At 39.2% G+C, this 14,916-nt stretch overlaps 1 protein-coding gene across 1 annotated transcript in view; it reads right to left on the bottom strand.

Annotated features, from left to right (window-relative positions):
• Window positions 1-14,916, bottom strand: part of dock1 (dedicator of cytokinesis 1) — a 592,086-nt gene that overhangs the window by 416,697 nt on the left and 160,473 nt on the right. The window contains exons 23-25 of the mRNA XM_087998957.1: window positions 13,618-13,726; window positions 5,498-5,568; window positions 3,248-3,354 (exon numbers count right to left, since the gene is read on the bottom strand). Of these exons, the coding sequence (XP_087855083.1) occupies window positions 3,248-3,354; window positions 5,498-5,568; window positions 13,618-13,726 (287 nt within the window). The remainder of the gene's footprint in view (window positions 1-3,247; window positions 3,355-5,497; window positions 5,569-13,617; window positions 13,727-14,916) is intronic.

Raw genomic sequence — 14,916 nt, 5'->3', positions numbered from 1 at the left:
AAGGAGGAAGCATATGTCAGGTATAAACAGGATAGATCGAATAAATCCTTCGAAGAGTATAAAGGCAATAGGAGTGTACATAAAAGAGAAATCAGGAGGGCAAAAAGGGGACATGACATTGCATTTTCCTTAATTCTATTTGCCAAAGCTAAGGGTTTTTACAAATACATTAAGGACAAAAGGGTAACTAGGGACAGAATAAGGCCCCTCAAAGATCAGCAAGGCAGCCTTTGTGTGGAGCCGCAGGAGATGGGGAGACACTAAACGAGCATTTTGCATCAGTATTTACTGTTGAAAAGGACATGGAAGATATACAATGTAAGGAAATAGATGTTGACTTCTTGAAAAATGTCCACATTACAGAGGAGGAAGTGCTGGCTGTCTTGAAACGCATAAAAGTGGATAAATCCCCTGGACCTAATCAGGTGTACTCTAGAACTCTGCAGGAAGCTAGAAAAGTGATTGATGGACCTCTTACTGAGATATGTGTCATCGGCAGTCACAGGTGAGGTAGTGGAAGACTGGAGGTTGGATAACGTGACGCCAATGTTTAAGAAAGGTGGTAAGGACAAGCCAGGGAACTATAGACCAGTGAGCCTGTAGTCAGTGGGTAGGCAAGTTGTTGGAGGGAATCCTGAGAGACAGGACATACATGTATTTGGAAAGGCAAGGACTGATTAGGGATAGTCAACATGGGAAATCATGTCTCACAAGCTTGATTGAGTTTTCTGAAGAAGTAACAAAGAGGATTGAGGAGGGCAGAGCGATAGATATGATCTATATGGACTTCAGTATGGCGTTTGACAAGGTTCCCCATGGGAGACTTGTGAGCAAGGTTAGATCTCAAGGAATACAGAGAGAACTAGCCATTTGGATACAGGACTAGCTCAAAAGTAGAAGACAGAGGGTGGTGATGGAGGGTTGTTTTTCAAACTGGAGGCCTGTGACCAGTGGAGTGCCACAAGGATCGATGCTGGGTCCACTACTTTTCATCATTTATATAAATGATTTGGGTGTGAGCATAATAGATATAGTTAGTAAGTTTGCAGATGACACCAAAATTGGAGGTGTAGTGAACAGTAAAGAAGGTTACATCAGATTACAACAGGATCTTGATCAGATGGACCAATGGGCTGAGAAGTGGCAGATGGAGTTTAATTCAGACAAATGACAGGTGCTGCATTTTGGAAAAGCAAATCTTAGCAGAACTTATACACTTAATGGTAAAGTCCCAGGGAGTGTTGCTGAACAAAGTGACTTTGGAGTGCAGGTTCATAGCTCTTTGAAAGTGGAGTCGCAGGTGGATAGGATAATGAAGAAGGCATTTGGTATGCTTTCTTTTATTGGTCAGAGTACTGAGTACAGGAGTTGGGAGGTCATGTTGCAGCTGTACAGGACAGTGTTAGACCACTGTTAGAATATTGCACGCAATTCTGGTCTCTTTCCTATCTGAAAGACGTTGTGAAACCTGAAAGGGTTCAGAAAAGATTTACAAGGATGTTGCCAGGGTTGGAAGATTTGAGCAATGGGGAGAGGTTGAATAGGCTACGGCTGTTTTCCCTGGAGCGTCGGAGGCGGTGGGTGACCTTATAGAGGTTTGTAAAATCATGAGGAGCATGGACAGGATAAATAAACAAAGTCTTTTCCCTGGGATGGGGGGAGTCCAGAACTAGAGGGCATATATTTAGGGTGAGAGGGCAAAGATAAAAAAAATACCTAAGGGGCAACTTTTTCACGCAGAGGGTGGCATGTGTATGAAATGAACAGCCAGAGAAAGTGGTGGAGGCTAGTACAATTATAATATTTAAGAGACATTTGGATGGGTATATGTAGAGGAGGGGTTTGGAGGGATACGGGCCAGGTGCTGGCAGGTGGGACAAGATTGGGTTGGGATATCTGGTTGGCATGGACAAGTTGGACCAAAGGGTCTGTTTCTGTGCTGTACATCTCTGTGACTCTATGAATCCATAACTGCAGAGGCAGAACTCCTGTCCTGAGTCCTTGCCTACCTCATCTCATCCTCCAACCCCTTGACCATATTGGAACACCCCACCCTATGAGGTCTGATCGCCTTCTGGTAAAAGAATCCAGGTGCCCCTCCATAAACCTTGAGCTGCAGTTAGTCAAACTGTAAATATTTAGCACAGATATGTTTGCCCTTGATCACAGTAGTATCTTTGAGTTCCAACAAACTGCAGCTTTTAAAAACACCTATATTGCCATTCTTCATGAATTTTTAATTAATTTAGTTACATTACTCATGTGTTTGTTGATTTTTGTATATTATATTAACTTTGCCACAAATGTGTATGCGTATATTAAATTTTAAGAATAAAATAGGCTTTAACCAATTAACAAATACTCACTAAACAGCTAATTCCTCTTCCTGTCGTAAAATATGAATCAACTCCTATCAATCAGCCCTCTGCTTTGTGCTGATGTCACTCTCATTAGCTTTTTCAACTCTTGTTTTCTTTTGGGGGAGGTCATGCCCACTGTGTCACACTCTGTTTTACCTGGTGTCCGTCTGCTCTCTCTCATGAGGTGTTTTATCTGGTGCCTGTGCTTTCCCTCTCTTTCTGTGTTTTATCCATTGCCTGTGCTATCCCTTTCTTGCTGTGTTTTATTTGGTCTTGCGCGTTTTATCTGGTGTCCCCTCTCTCTCAATATTATATCTGCTGACCATTTTCACTCTCTCTCTCTCTCTCTCTCTCGTTAATCAAAAACTAATCTACCAATGCCTTGAAAATATTCAGTGACCCAGTCTCTATTCTGGGGAAAAAAAAAGAGTTTCACTGACTCAGGACACTTGAGGGGAAAACATTTATCATCACCTCTGACTTGACGATCTTGATGATAAAAAGATATTTCCCGTCATGAGAGAGACTAGAACTTGGGAGCATAGTTTAAACAAAAAGGATAAATAATTTAAGTCAGAGTCCCATTCAGGACCTTACATACTGCACATGGTTAATGCACTCTTCAGCTCTGGAGTTTCTTGACTTTTTAAAAAAAGAAATCCACTGATGGGACTCTAAGCTGTTTACAGGCACACAAACATTTTCCTCGAGCTTAATTCTGCAGAAAACTGAAGAAACTGTGATGCCATATATTGCTTTTTAAAGTTAATTTAATTAGCTCAACCCTAATTTCCTTCAAATCAACATAGTACCAGCATAATTCAAAATTTGAAAGATACCTTAGCAGGATAAAAATGCCACTTTAATTGCTAGAAAATCTTACTCACCATGCTGTGTGAAGAGGTCACTGTGCACTATTTCTATCAAACAGTACAGCTTCTGAAGCACAAGTCTGCCTGATGGAACTTTGTGGATAAAATCTGTAAATAGTTTACTGTACAAAAAAAAGCAATCATACAAGCCGCAATTAAATTATGACCAAATTTAGGCTGTAAGTATACTATCAAAGAATACTTAATATTTTAAAATCTCTATGAGGTTGACCACAAGAATGTCATATCAATCATGTAATTTATTAAAAAAATCCAACACTACCTGACTACGCAGTGAAAACAACAACATAATTTTGTGATATGGCATTACTGGATTATAATTCTTATAACTCAATATTTAAAACTAAATGTTTGAAACACATATTCATATTTTTATAGTTAAAATATTTAAGGATGCTTTAGTTTTTTAAATCTGGCTTTTTGAAGTCTATGCATGGATACCAAAACACAAAGCACATTGTTAAGAGTTTAAGTTTCAAACAAACGATTTTAAAAACATGCAATCTTCATAAACTTTTCAAAGCTTGACAATTATTTTCTTTGCCCATTTGAAAAATTAGCAATTGCTATCTCAGCTGACAAGTACCATAATAAACACCTCACCATAAAAGATAAATTCCATGGAGGTCTATTTACAAATCTTCTGTGGGATTAGTAGAATGGGCAATATTGAAAATACACATTACAACAGAACATGGGTTAAAAATGGACCTACATTATTTTTACATTAGCTGTTATTTATGACCTGCCCATGTTAGTTCTGTTGGAGGCAGGAAACAAAATGTAGTGCCCTCATTTACATGACTATACAATAAGTGAAGTATCTGCCAGCCAGGTGATTGTTTTGCACCTTGTTGAATGCAGAGACAATATACAGCTTAACCAGTTTCCCTTAACAGCAGATTTCTTAGAAGGTAACTACATCAAATTAAAGCTATTTAAAACCCAGTTTTGGGGGGGGGAAGCAGGGAAGGAGTAGGAGGAGGAGAGACAGACAGACAAGAAAGGAGGGGGAGTAGGAGATCCTGAGAAATAATCCACAGAAGGGAGGTGGTGACGAGGGAGATGAATTCATGCTGTAGAAAACCTAACAGAAAAGCCCAAAAAGTCTAATCAATTTGAGCTGGTCAATGTTGGTGAATGCATTTCCACATGGCATCTCCCACTCCATTTCATTAGTCCCTTATTGTTCAATACACTACGCCATTATGTTTGACTAGTGCTACTACTTGGCGCACATAAGGCACTCAACATTATACCCTCCTACTACATTGAGGGTAGTTTGTAAATTCCTTTCTCAAGATGGTCAGTCATGATTAGATTCCCTACAGTGTGGAAACAGGCCCATTGGTCCAACAAGTCCACACCGACCCTACGAAGAGCAACTCACCCAGACCCATTCCCCTACTCCTAACACTATGAGCAATTTAGCATGGCCAATTCACCAAACTGCACATCTTTGGACTGTGGGAGGAAACCGGAACACCCGGAGGGGGGGCCCACGCAGACACGGGGAGAATGTACAAACTCCACACAGACAGTTGCCCGAGGCGGGAGTTGAACCTGGGTCCCTGGCGCTGTGAGGCAGCAGTGCTAACCACTGAGCCACCGTGTCGCCCAATGAAAGCCATTGAAACTGTTTATCAACACAGTACATGGTCAGGAGACCAATTATCTTCCATAGTACACCCTCAAGCAACACTACAGATCCAAGTGTCATGTCACATCAGTCAGACAGTTTGACCATTGAAAAGACAACTTGTCTTTGTATTAAAAGAATCAATATTGCAATGCTAGCAAAATCTGCAATACTTCTACCCAAGTCAAATCTAATCAGATAATGACTCCCATTTCTATTTTCAGGAAGAGAAGCCAGAAACTTGAAAGGCTTCATGATAGGAAATCAGGTGGGGCAACAACTCAGAAGAGTTTGCCAATCTATGAAATGGGTAGCAGAAAATATTTATTTTTGGATGGCACCTTGGATGCCCTGCTGCAATAAGCACAGTAAAGGAATGGTTTGACAGATGCGGCAGACTGAGTAATTCAAAATCTGGACCAGCTAGGTGCAGGAACTGCAAGTCACAAATGAATTGTAAAATTGCAAACTGGTTCACTAATTGACTCTGAGTGGACAAACTCTAAAACATAACTTATAATTCCAAACAATCAGATTTGTTTTGCATTCAACAAGAGAAGCCTACTTAAGTACTTAGAAATGCATTAAGGCAACTCAGTTCTTACCTAAGTTCCTTGGGATCAAATACCAATTTCACATCATTGACAATTGTTGGCAGGTATTTCAAAGCTGCTCCCTATAAACATCATAGATAAGATACACTTAGTTTGGAACAGAAATTGACAGCCCTCAATCCCATTTTTGTGGATGGCTTTTATTTTGACATGACAATTTAAACAATTTTTTTTTGAAGTATTACTGAAAAGTTCCTGAAAAATCACAGTTACATGATCTCTGTTATTTCAGTGCAAAGACATTATTGACAGCTTAAAAAAAAAAATCAGGCTTCGAAACATTGCATCTAAGAAAAAGGGTTGCCCACTGATGATAAAAGTGTTGATGCAGTATTGAGCCAAATGTCTGAAACACTGAAAATAACTGTTTATTCATTTGTTGATGTGGAAATCATTGGTTGGATCATCATTTATTATACATAAGTAATTGCTCTCACGAATCCAATGGCAATCTGCATTCTTGAAATGGCTGCAGTCCATTTGGTGTAGATATATTGCGCTATTAGGAAATCAGTTTCAGGACTTTTGCCCCAGCGACAGTGAAGGATTAGTGATATAGTCCCATGTCAGGATGGTGCATGGCGTAGAGAGGAATTTGCAGGTGGTGATACACCACTTGCTCCTGTCCTTGTCTTTCAAGGTGGTAGAGATCATTGGTTTGGAAGCTGCTCTCTTAGGTACCTTGATGAATTTTTTGACATGCGTTTTGTAGATGATATGTACTGCTGTCAGTATGCATCGATGGTGAAAGGAATGAAGATTGAATCAGAAAGCAACCTCGTGGTATTTGCTTTGTCATGGATGGTGTCAAGTTTCTCAGGTATTGCTGGAGCTGTACACATCCAGGAAACAGGAAGTATTCCAACTGCGAGCTGTAAACATTGGACAGGCTTTGGGGAGTCACTCATCATAAAATGCCGAGCTTCTGAAGCAGCAATTGAAGCCCAAGTATATTTCTCAAGTCTAGTTTCATTTACTGTCAATGCTAAATCAGCATTGATTGATACTGGAGGATTCAGCAATGGTAAAGCCATTGAATGTCAAAGGGCCATTAGTTGGACTCTTTCTTGCTAGATGTCATTATTGCCACATGGTGTGAATATTATTTCCCACTTACAAGCTCATTCTTGAACATTATCTAAATCTTCCTATATTTGCACACAGGCTGTTTCAATGAGAGAGAAATCAGGAATTGTTTTGAACGATTCGTCAGTGAACATTCCTACTTCATTTCTTATGAAAAAGGGAAGGTCATTGACGAAGTAGCTGATGATGGGTGAGCATATAATATGAGCCTGAGAAAATCCTGCAGCGATGTCCTACAGTTGAGATGATGAACCTCTGACAACCACAACTATCTTCTCTTTTGCCAGGTATGACTCTGACCCCGTATAATCATCTTCATGACTCCTTTGCACTCCTTAATGCCACACTTAGTCAAATGTTGCCTTGATGTCAAGAACAATCACCCCCACTCCCCAACTCCTGCTAAATTTAGCTCTTCTGTCCATGTTTGGAACAAACTGTAATGAGGTCACGAGCTGAATGAGCCTATTGGAACCCAAAATGAGTGTCAGTGAGCTTGTTATTATTAAGGAATTGTCATTTGATAGTACTCTTGATGATACCTTTCATCATTTTGATAATGATTGTGAGTAAACTAATAGGGTGGTAATTAACCAGATTAGATTTGCCCTTCATTTTGTTCAACGTTTTCCACAATGCTGTAGATTACAATACACAACTTGCCCTAGGGTGCAGCAAACGCTGGAGCAGAAGCTTCAGTATTACATTGTCACAGTCCTTAAACTTTGCAGTAGTAGCCAGTACCATCATCTTTTTCTTGATATCAGAGGGAGTGAATGAAATTGGCTGAAGGCTTACAAATATGTCAGCTTCACATTTTGCACTAGCATGCTGGAGTCTTTCATCACTGAGAATGGGGATAATTGTGAAGTTTCTTCCTTGACTGAATTATTTAGAGGCTGAACAAACTAGTCTTCACCAGACCAGACAAGATCATAGAAAAAGATACAAAAACAGAAATTGCTAGGAAAATTCAGTAGGTCTGAACAGCTAGATACAGCATGCAAAGAATCTGTGAGGAAGGATAGACAGTTGATAGATTGAAGTGTGTCTATTTTAACGCAAGAAGTATCAAGAATAAGGGTGACGAATTTCAGAGCGTGGATCAGTACTTGGAAGTATGATGTATGGCAATTACAGAGATTTGGATATCGCAAGGGCAGGAATGGTTGTTGGATGTTCCCGAGTTTAGATGTTTCAAAAAGAATAGCAGTGGGGAGGGGGGAGGGTGGAATGGAGATAAATGAGGTAGGGGAGTGGTATTGCTGATCAGGGATAGCATCACAACTGCAGAAAGGGAGGCCAGAAAGGAACTGAAGAATACACTTAGGAGAGCTAGAAGGGGGAAAGAAAAAGCTTTCGCAGATAGGATGAAGGAAAACCCAAAGACATTCTATACTTTTGTGAGGAACAAGAGGATGGCCAGAGTGAGGGCAGGGCCAATCAGGGATAGTGGAAGGAACTTACGCCTGGAGTCAGTGGAGATCGGGAAGGTCCTTAATGAATACTTTGATTCACTATTCACTATTGAGAAGGACCTTGTTGTTTCTGAGGACAGCATAAAACAGGCTGATATGCTCAAACAGGTTGATGTTAAGGAGGATGTGCTGAAAAGTTTGAAGAACATGGGATAGATAAGCCCCCTGGGCCAGATGGGATATACCTAATGTTACTAAGGAAGCAAGGGAAGAGATTGCTGCACCTTTGGCAATGAGCCTTGCGTCCTCGCTGTCTATTAGATTAGTGCCAGATGATTGGAGGGTGGCAAATGTTATTCCCTTGATCAAGAAAGAGAATAGGGATAATCCTGGGAATTACAGACCAGTCAGTCTTACGTCTGTGGTGGGCAAATTATTGGAGAGGATTCTGACAGACAAGATTTATGAATACTTGGAAAACCATAGTTTGGTTAGAGATGGTCAGCATGACTTCTGAGGGGCAGTTCATGCCTCACAAGCCTTAATGAATTCTTTGAGGATGTGACAAAGCACATTGAAGGTAGAACAGTGGATGTGGTGTACATGGATTTTAACAAGGCATTTGATAAGGTTCCACATGGTAGGCTCATTCAGAAAGTAAGGAGGTATGGGATACAGGGAAACCTGTCTGTCTAGATGCAGGGTTGGCTGGCCCATAGAAGACAGGGGGTAGTGGTAGATGGAAAGGATTCGGCCTGAGGCTCAGTGACCAATGGTGGTCTGTGGGGATCTGTTCTGGGACCTTTGCTCTTTGTGATTTTTTATAAATGACTTGGATGAGGAAGTGGAAGGGTGGATTAGTAAGTTTGCCAATGACACAAAGGTTGGTGGAGCGGTGGATAGTATGGAGAGACACTGACAGGATGCAGAACTGGGCTGAGAAGTTTCAGATGGAGTTCAACCTGGAAAAGTGCCAAGTGATTCATTTTGGAAGTTTAAATGTGAATGCAGAATACAGGGTTAAAGGCAAGATTCTTGACTGTGTAGAGGAACAGAGGGATCTTGGGGTCCACGTCCACAGACCCTTCAAAGTTGCCTGCAAAGTTGATAGAGATGTTAAGAAGGCATATTGCATGTTGGCTTTCATGAGCAGGGGGACTGAGTTTAAGAGTCGTGAAGTTATGCTACAGCTCTATAGAGCCCTGATGAGACCACACTTTGAATATTGTGTTTAGTCCTGGTCCCCTCATTACAGCAAGGATGTGGAAGTTTTAGAGAAGTGCAGAGGAGATTTACCAGGATGCTGCTTGGACTGGACAGCATGTCTTATGAAGAAAGGTTGGGAGAGCTACGGCTTTTCTCACTGGAGTGAAGAAGGATGAGACGTGTCTTGGTAGAAGTGTAGAAAATCATGAAAGGCATAGATAAAGAGATTAGTCAGAGACATTTTCCCAGGTCAAAAATGGCTATCACAACGGGGCATGATTTTAAAGGGTTTGGAGGAAGGTTTAGGGGAAATGTCAGAGGTTGGTTCTTTACATAGAGAGTGATGGGTATGTGGAATGCACTGCCAGCAGTGGTAGTAGAGTCAGATACATTAAGGACATTTAAGTAATTCTTGGACAGTCATATGGATGATAATAAAATGAAGGGTATGTAGGTTAGTTTGATCTTAGCGTACAATAAAAGGTCAGCACCCCGTCGAGGGCCAAACTGTCTCTGCGGTGCTATACTGTTCTATGTTCTGTGTCTGACAGCATTCTATGGAGAAAAAGTAGTTAAGACCCACCGACTCGCAGTTACTAGACTATATGTCCTCACACAGTGCATCCTATAAAGAGTCTACTCCATTCTCGCAGTTTCTCCATCTCCATCACATCTGTTCCAATGGTGCCAGCTTCTGCAAGGGGCCCTCTGAAATACCCACTTTTTTCCTCAATCAAGGATTCCCAACTACCATGGTTGACAGGGCCCTCAGCTGTGTCTGACCCATCTCCCATATTTTGGTCCTCACCACTTCTCTTCCCTCACATAACTGTGATAGAATCTTCCTTGTCCTCATCTACCATCCCACCAGCATCCATATCTGAAGGAACATTAGCCATCATTTCCACCATCTCCAGACACATTCTCCTCCCCTCCCTTGCCAGCCTTCCACAGGGATCCACTCGTACTCCACTCCCAACACCTGCCCACGTTCCCATGGCACCTTTCCACACAATTACAAAATACGTACCACTTGCCCATTTACTTCCATCCATCTCACTATCCAAGGCCCAGGAACACCTTCCAGGCGAAGCAATGATTTACCGGCACTTCACTCAATCTTGTCTGCTGAATACACTATTCAAAATGTGGTCGACTCGACACTGGGGAGATGAAATGCAAACTGGGTGACAGCTTTGCTGAACACCTATGTTCTGTGCACAAAAATGGTCAACCTTCCTATTGTCTGCCACTTCCACACACCACCGTGTTTCCTGGCTAATACCTCAGTCTCATGCTTGCTGCAGTGTTCCAATGAAGCTCTGCGCAAGATGTAAAAACAGCATCTTGTTGGGGACCCTGCAGCCTTCAGGATTCAATATCAAATTCAATAAGCTTTACGGCTGAGCACCTTCTCCCATATCCTTAACCTAAACGCCACACGTTGGGTGCTGTTAGCACATAAGCGATTACCACAACCATCCCATTATCAGCTACTCATGATTTTCCCCTAGGCTGACCTTTATCCTTTTTTTCATCTATTCAACTCTTATCCTCTCTCTTTCTCTGGGCTTCATCTCCAAGTATCATTTCCTCTTCCTCCCTCATCTACTCCATCATCAGCAGATGCACATCAATCTTTTCATACCTACACAATCTATTTTTTTTTTAAAAGAGTCCAAAACCAATCCGATATATTAACTTTGCTTTTGCTCCACAGATGCTGTCAAATCTGCTTGCTGAGTTTTTGTTTCTGATTTCCAGCATCCGCAGTCGTTTAGCTTCTTCATAGGAGTGTAGTCCATTTGCCCGATTGAGCCACTTTATACAATTGTGGCTGATCAAACACTTCATCCATTTTACCTACACTATTCCCATAATCCTTTCTATCAATGGTAATCAGAAATCAATGTCAACTTTAAATGTACTCTAAGAATAAACTTCCAGAACCCTTTGGGGTAGAGATTTTCAAAGATTCACAATCCTTTGAGTAACTTTTTTTTTTAAATTGCTCCTAATGGCATCTCTCCTATTTTTAAATTGTGATCCCTGGTTCAAGACAAACAAACAGGAGAAACATGTTACTTTTAGGTACTTTATCGCTTTTACTATTTTGGACGCTTCAAGGAGACCACTTCTCATTCTTCAATACTCGACAGAATACAGGGCCGGTATGCCAATCTCTCTTCACAGGATAGTCCCACCAACCCAGAAATAAATTGGCAGAACATCATGGCTAGTATCAAGCAAGCCAGAACAATTAAAAAGCTATGCAGGACTCAAAAATAATGGCCGGGTTGAAAAATTTTTCAGGGTTCAAATACCTGTGTTCCTTAAGTTTTCTTGCATCTAACATACTGCTTATTTAACTGGGAGAAAGTGAGCACTGCATATGCGGGAGATCAGAGTCAAAGAATGTGATGCTGGCATAGTGCTTTTCCAGCACCACACACTTCGATATTGCTTATTGTTCCAAAGCACAAACTGTCCAGGACAATTTAAAAACAGTGAGGTTTTATGGATGTATTGATGATGAAACTGTCAGTATTCATTTTCTTTAGAGCTGTGAAAGTGACAGTGTCTTCTGGTGCCCACATAGGTGCAGTTAAAATGAGAATCCAGAAGCTACTATCAATGATTTTCTCCTCCTTCACAAGTTGTTAAGTCTCTGCAAGGGAATCTTAGAAACCACTTGATTTGACATGAACTTCCAATTTTTTGTATTATTAGTGTTGCTATATAAACCCTTGAAAAAGTTACATTTTGTTGAATAAGATCAAGTATGCTTACGAACTCAGTTATGAACAGTATTCCCTGGAGATAAAGTAGCATTTTACAAATGCTGAATGTCAAACTCCTCCATTGTGATCAAAAAATCATAGATATTTAAAATCATGTGTTTTTAAAATGTCATGATTTAGAGATGCCAGTTTTGGACTGGGATGTACAAAATTAAAAATCACACAACAGGTGGACTATAACCTGGTGTTATGTGATTTTTAAAAAATTATGGTATTCTAGCTTCTACTTCAAAGCACATCTACATGGTCAAATCTTTATTTTGCTATTGGTGACAAAGACTATCAGTGTTCCTTACTTCTGAGTTTGCAGTCTACAATAATTTTTAAATCTGATTTGCGTTTAACCTGTTTGACATCTGTAGTCAGCGTTTTTTTTTTAAGGTCAGTGGAGAGCAGCATAACATCACCACTGCTTGAGGAACCTGGACCTTTGTCTACTTGCTCACCCTTGCTTTTTGAAATTGATTGATTTGATTTATTTCACATGTAAACCAAGAGGATTTGTGCTGATGTCTCAACAATTCTTTTCAATGCCCTTCACTACCTTCTCTTAACAGAAACAATATTGACAGTGAGTTGATTTGGCACAATTATTGTATATTTTTATAATATATAAACAAATACATATTTGGACATACATTGATAATTTGTGTATTTTAATAAATGGCTATAAATGCAAGATTTTATAAAAGGACTATGTAAGCCATCTCCTTACAATTTAACATAAAAACACATTGTTTTAAATGGAGTTGGTGTGATGAGACCAAGTCTACCCATAGTCAGTTATAACCATAATGGACAAAAAGAATCAAGTCACAAGCTTTCATACCTTGATACAAAAGTAGAGCTGTTTTTGCCTGGATAAACACATACAGACAGAGAGCAAGACAAGACGCCAGAAACAGTTGCTGCTGTGGCAGCACACAAATAGCCATAAGCAGGATGCTATTGGGAAAGTGGCTCTTTATTCGAAGAGACAAGATTTTAGATATCTAAGGAACAAGAAATTGTTGGCAAGAGCCTTATTGCTGCATGCTGTTTTGGGGAATCTCAGAAGACCGTGTTGAACAACCTTCAAATAACAATGGAGGACTTACCTGGCACGCCAAGGAGAAAAACGATTGGCAAAAAATCAAGAGGAGCTTGGAATTTAACCTTCAAAGTTGTGTATTGGTTGGGAACATGGTGTAAAATGTATCATTATGTATTTCAACTAAAGTTAGTTAATGGGAAGTACCTTTTTTTTAGTTTGATTACTATTGATGTGTTTATTGCCTGTTAATATTTAGTCGATGCTTATTTTATTTTGTCAATGTAAAATTCTTAGAATCTTTTCCTGCAGTTCTTTCTGTTGGTCACTGACAAATTCATTTGTTTAAAAAAAAACCTGGATTTCTAAAGCGATCATAATATATAAAGTCATAAATATATAACATATACCCAATATATGAAAATAATACACATAAATAAACAACTAAGTTAGAGTATTTTACATCTGTTTACACTGCATGAGCTTTTGAAACAACATTAAAGACACTCCCAAATGCAATATTTTTAAACAGAGAAGCTTCATGATTTTAGATTGTCAGGCAAGATTTACCTTAACTATTACTGTCTGATCTGAAGCACTGTTCATCATGTCATTGATTGACCTGAAGAGCTGCCTCAAGGAATCCATAAAGTTACTTTCTCCGTTATCCTCATACAACCTTGAAATAAAAACATTTTATCTACATCTTACGAGTTAGTTACAGTATGTAAAGAAAAAAGCAAATATATTTGATCAATTATCTATTCCCTAGTTATTAACATTGAGTGGTTAACATAGATTTTTTAGGTATATTCTACATGCACAAATACAAATTATTAAAGCAAATAGAATTATAAAAATGAATTTTAGAATGCCATCTATTCTAACTCTTCTTTTCTAGTACCAATAGTGAAGTCTTACATAGATGTGGCCACATCAGGTGATGAAACCAAGCATTTACAACAAATGAAACCGATATGCTGGAATAAGGTACACTATTTTTTGTTCATCTGAAGTGAATACTATTTCTTGTTACAACTTTTATTTATGTGCAGAAAATGAAAATTGAAGTATGCCATCAAGTAGTCTTGGCTTATGAATGTAAAGACTATAGGTTGAAGATATAAGCATTTATCAAAATAAAAGCTGTTCAGAATTCAAAAAGGGAAGAATATAATCTATTTCACTAAGACCAAAACATGCAAATAATGAATTAATAATGTATTGTTGAATTGAAAATTGAATGAAGCATTAAAAAGAGAAGTCTTTACTAATAACTCAGCCTTGACCTTGCAATAGATTGTTCCATAAACTGTGGGTTTCACTGATCGCAGAGTTAAAGTAGATCATTTATCATCTACCTTCTATTTTATAAAAGATAATTAGTAGTAAAAGAAAATATAGAAAGTCTTATTTTATGTTTAGATTTATTTGGTGTATTTGAAATTCAATGTAGTTTTAACATGATAATGAAATAACAAATATTGGCACCCTCCATAAAGATGCTTCTTTTGTTTTTCTTTATATTCAAACTAAGAAATGTCATTGCCAGGGGCATAAAATACAGTTATTGCCAAATATGAATTTTATGAGTTAATATTGCCTTGAAAATAGGCAGGCTGCAGAAACCTATATCCCTTTGCACATGTGCAGTCCTCAGAGACTAAGGACCATTGTCACACTTTTAACCCATTCTTGGAGAGAATGAGGGAACTGAAAACTAGCACAGTGAATGAGTGAGTGATGGAGTGTGTAGGTAACATGATAGCAAGTCGAACTCAGTGAAATAGAATATTGACAACTTCATAACTGTAAGGATGTTTATGCCACACTAAGAATAATAGTGACCAAATAAAATTCTATGAATCA

This window comes from Chiloscyllium plagiosum, unplaced genomic scaffold (assembly GCF_037043375.1).
Source record: "Chiloscyllium plagiosum isolate Xiang-an unplaced genomic scaffold, Cpla_swu_hap1 HiC_scaffold_22, whole genome shotgun sequence".
NCBI lineage: Eukaryota > Metazoa > Chordata > Chondrichthyes > Orectolobiformes > Hemiscylliidae > Chiloscyllium > Chiloscyllium plagiosum.
This window is presented reverse-complemented; position numbering and strand designations above follow the sequence as displayed.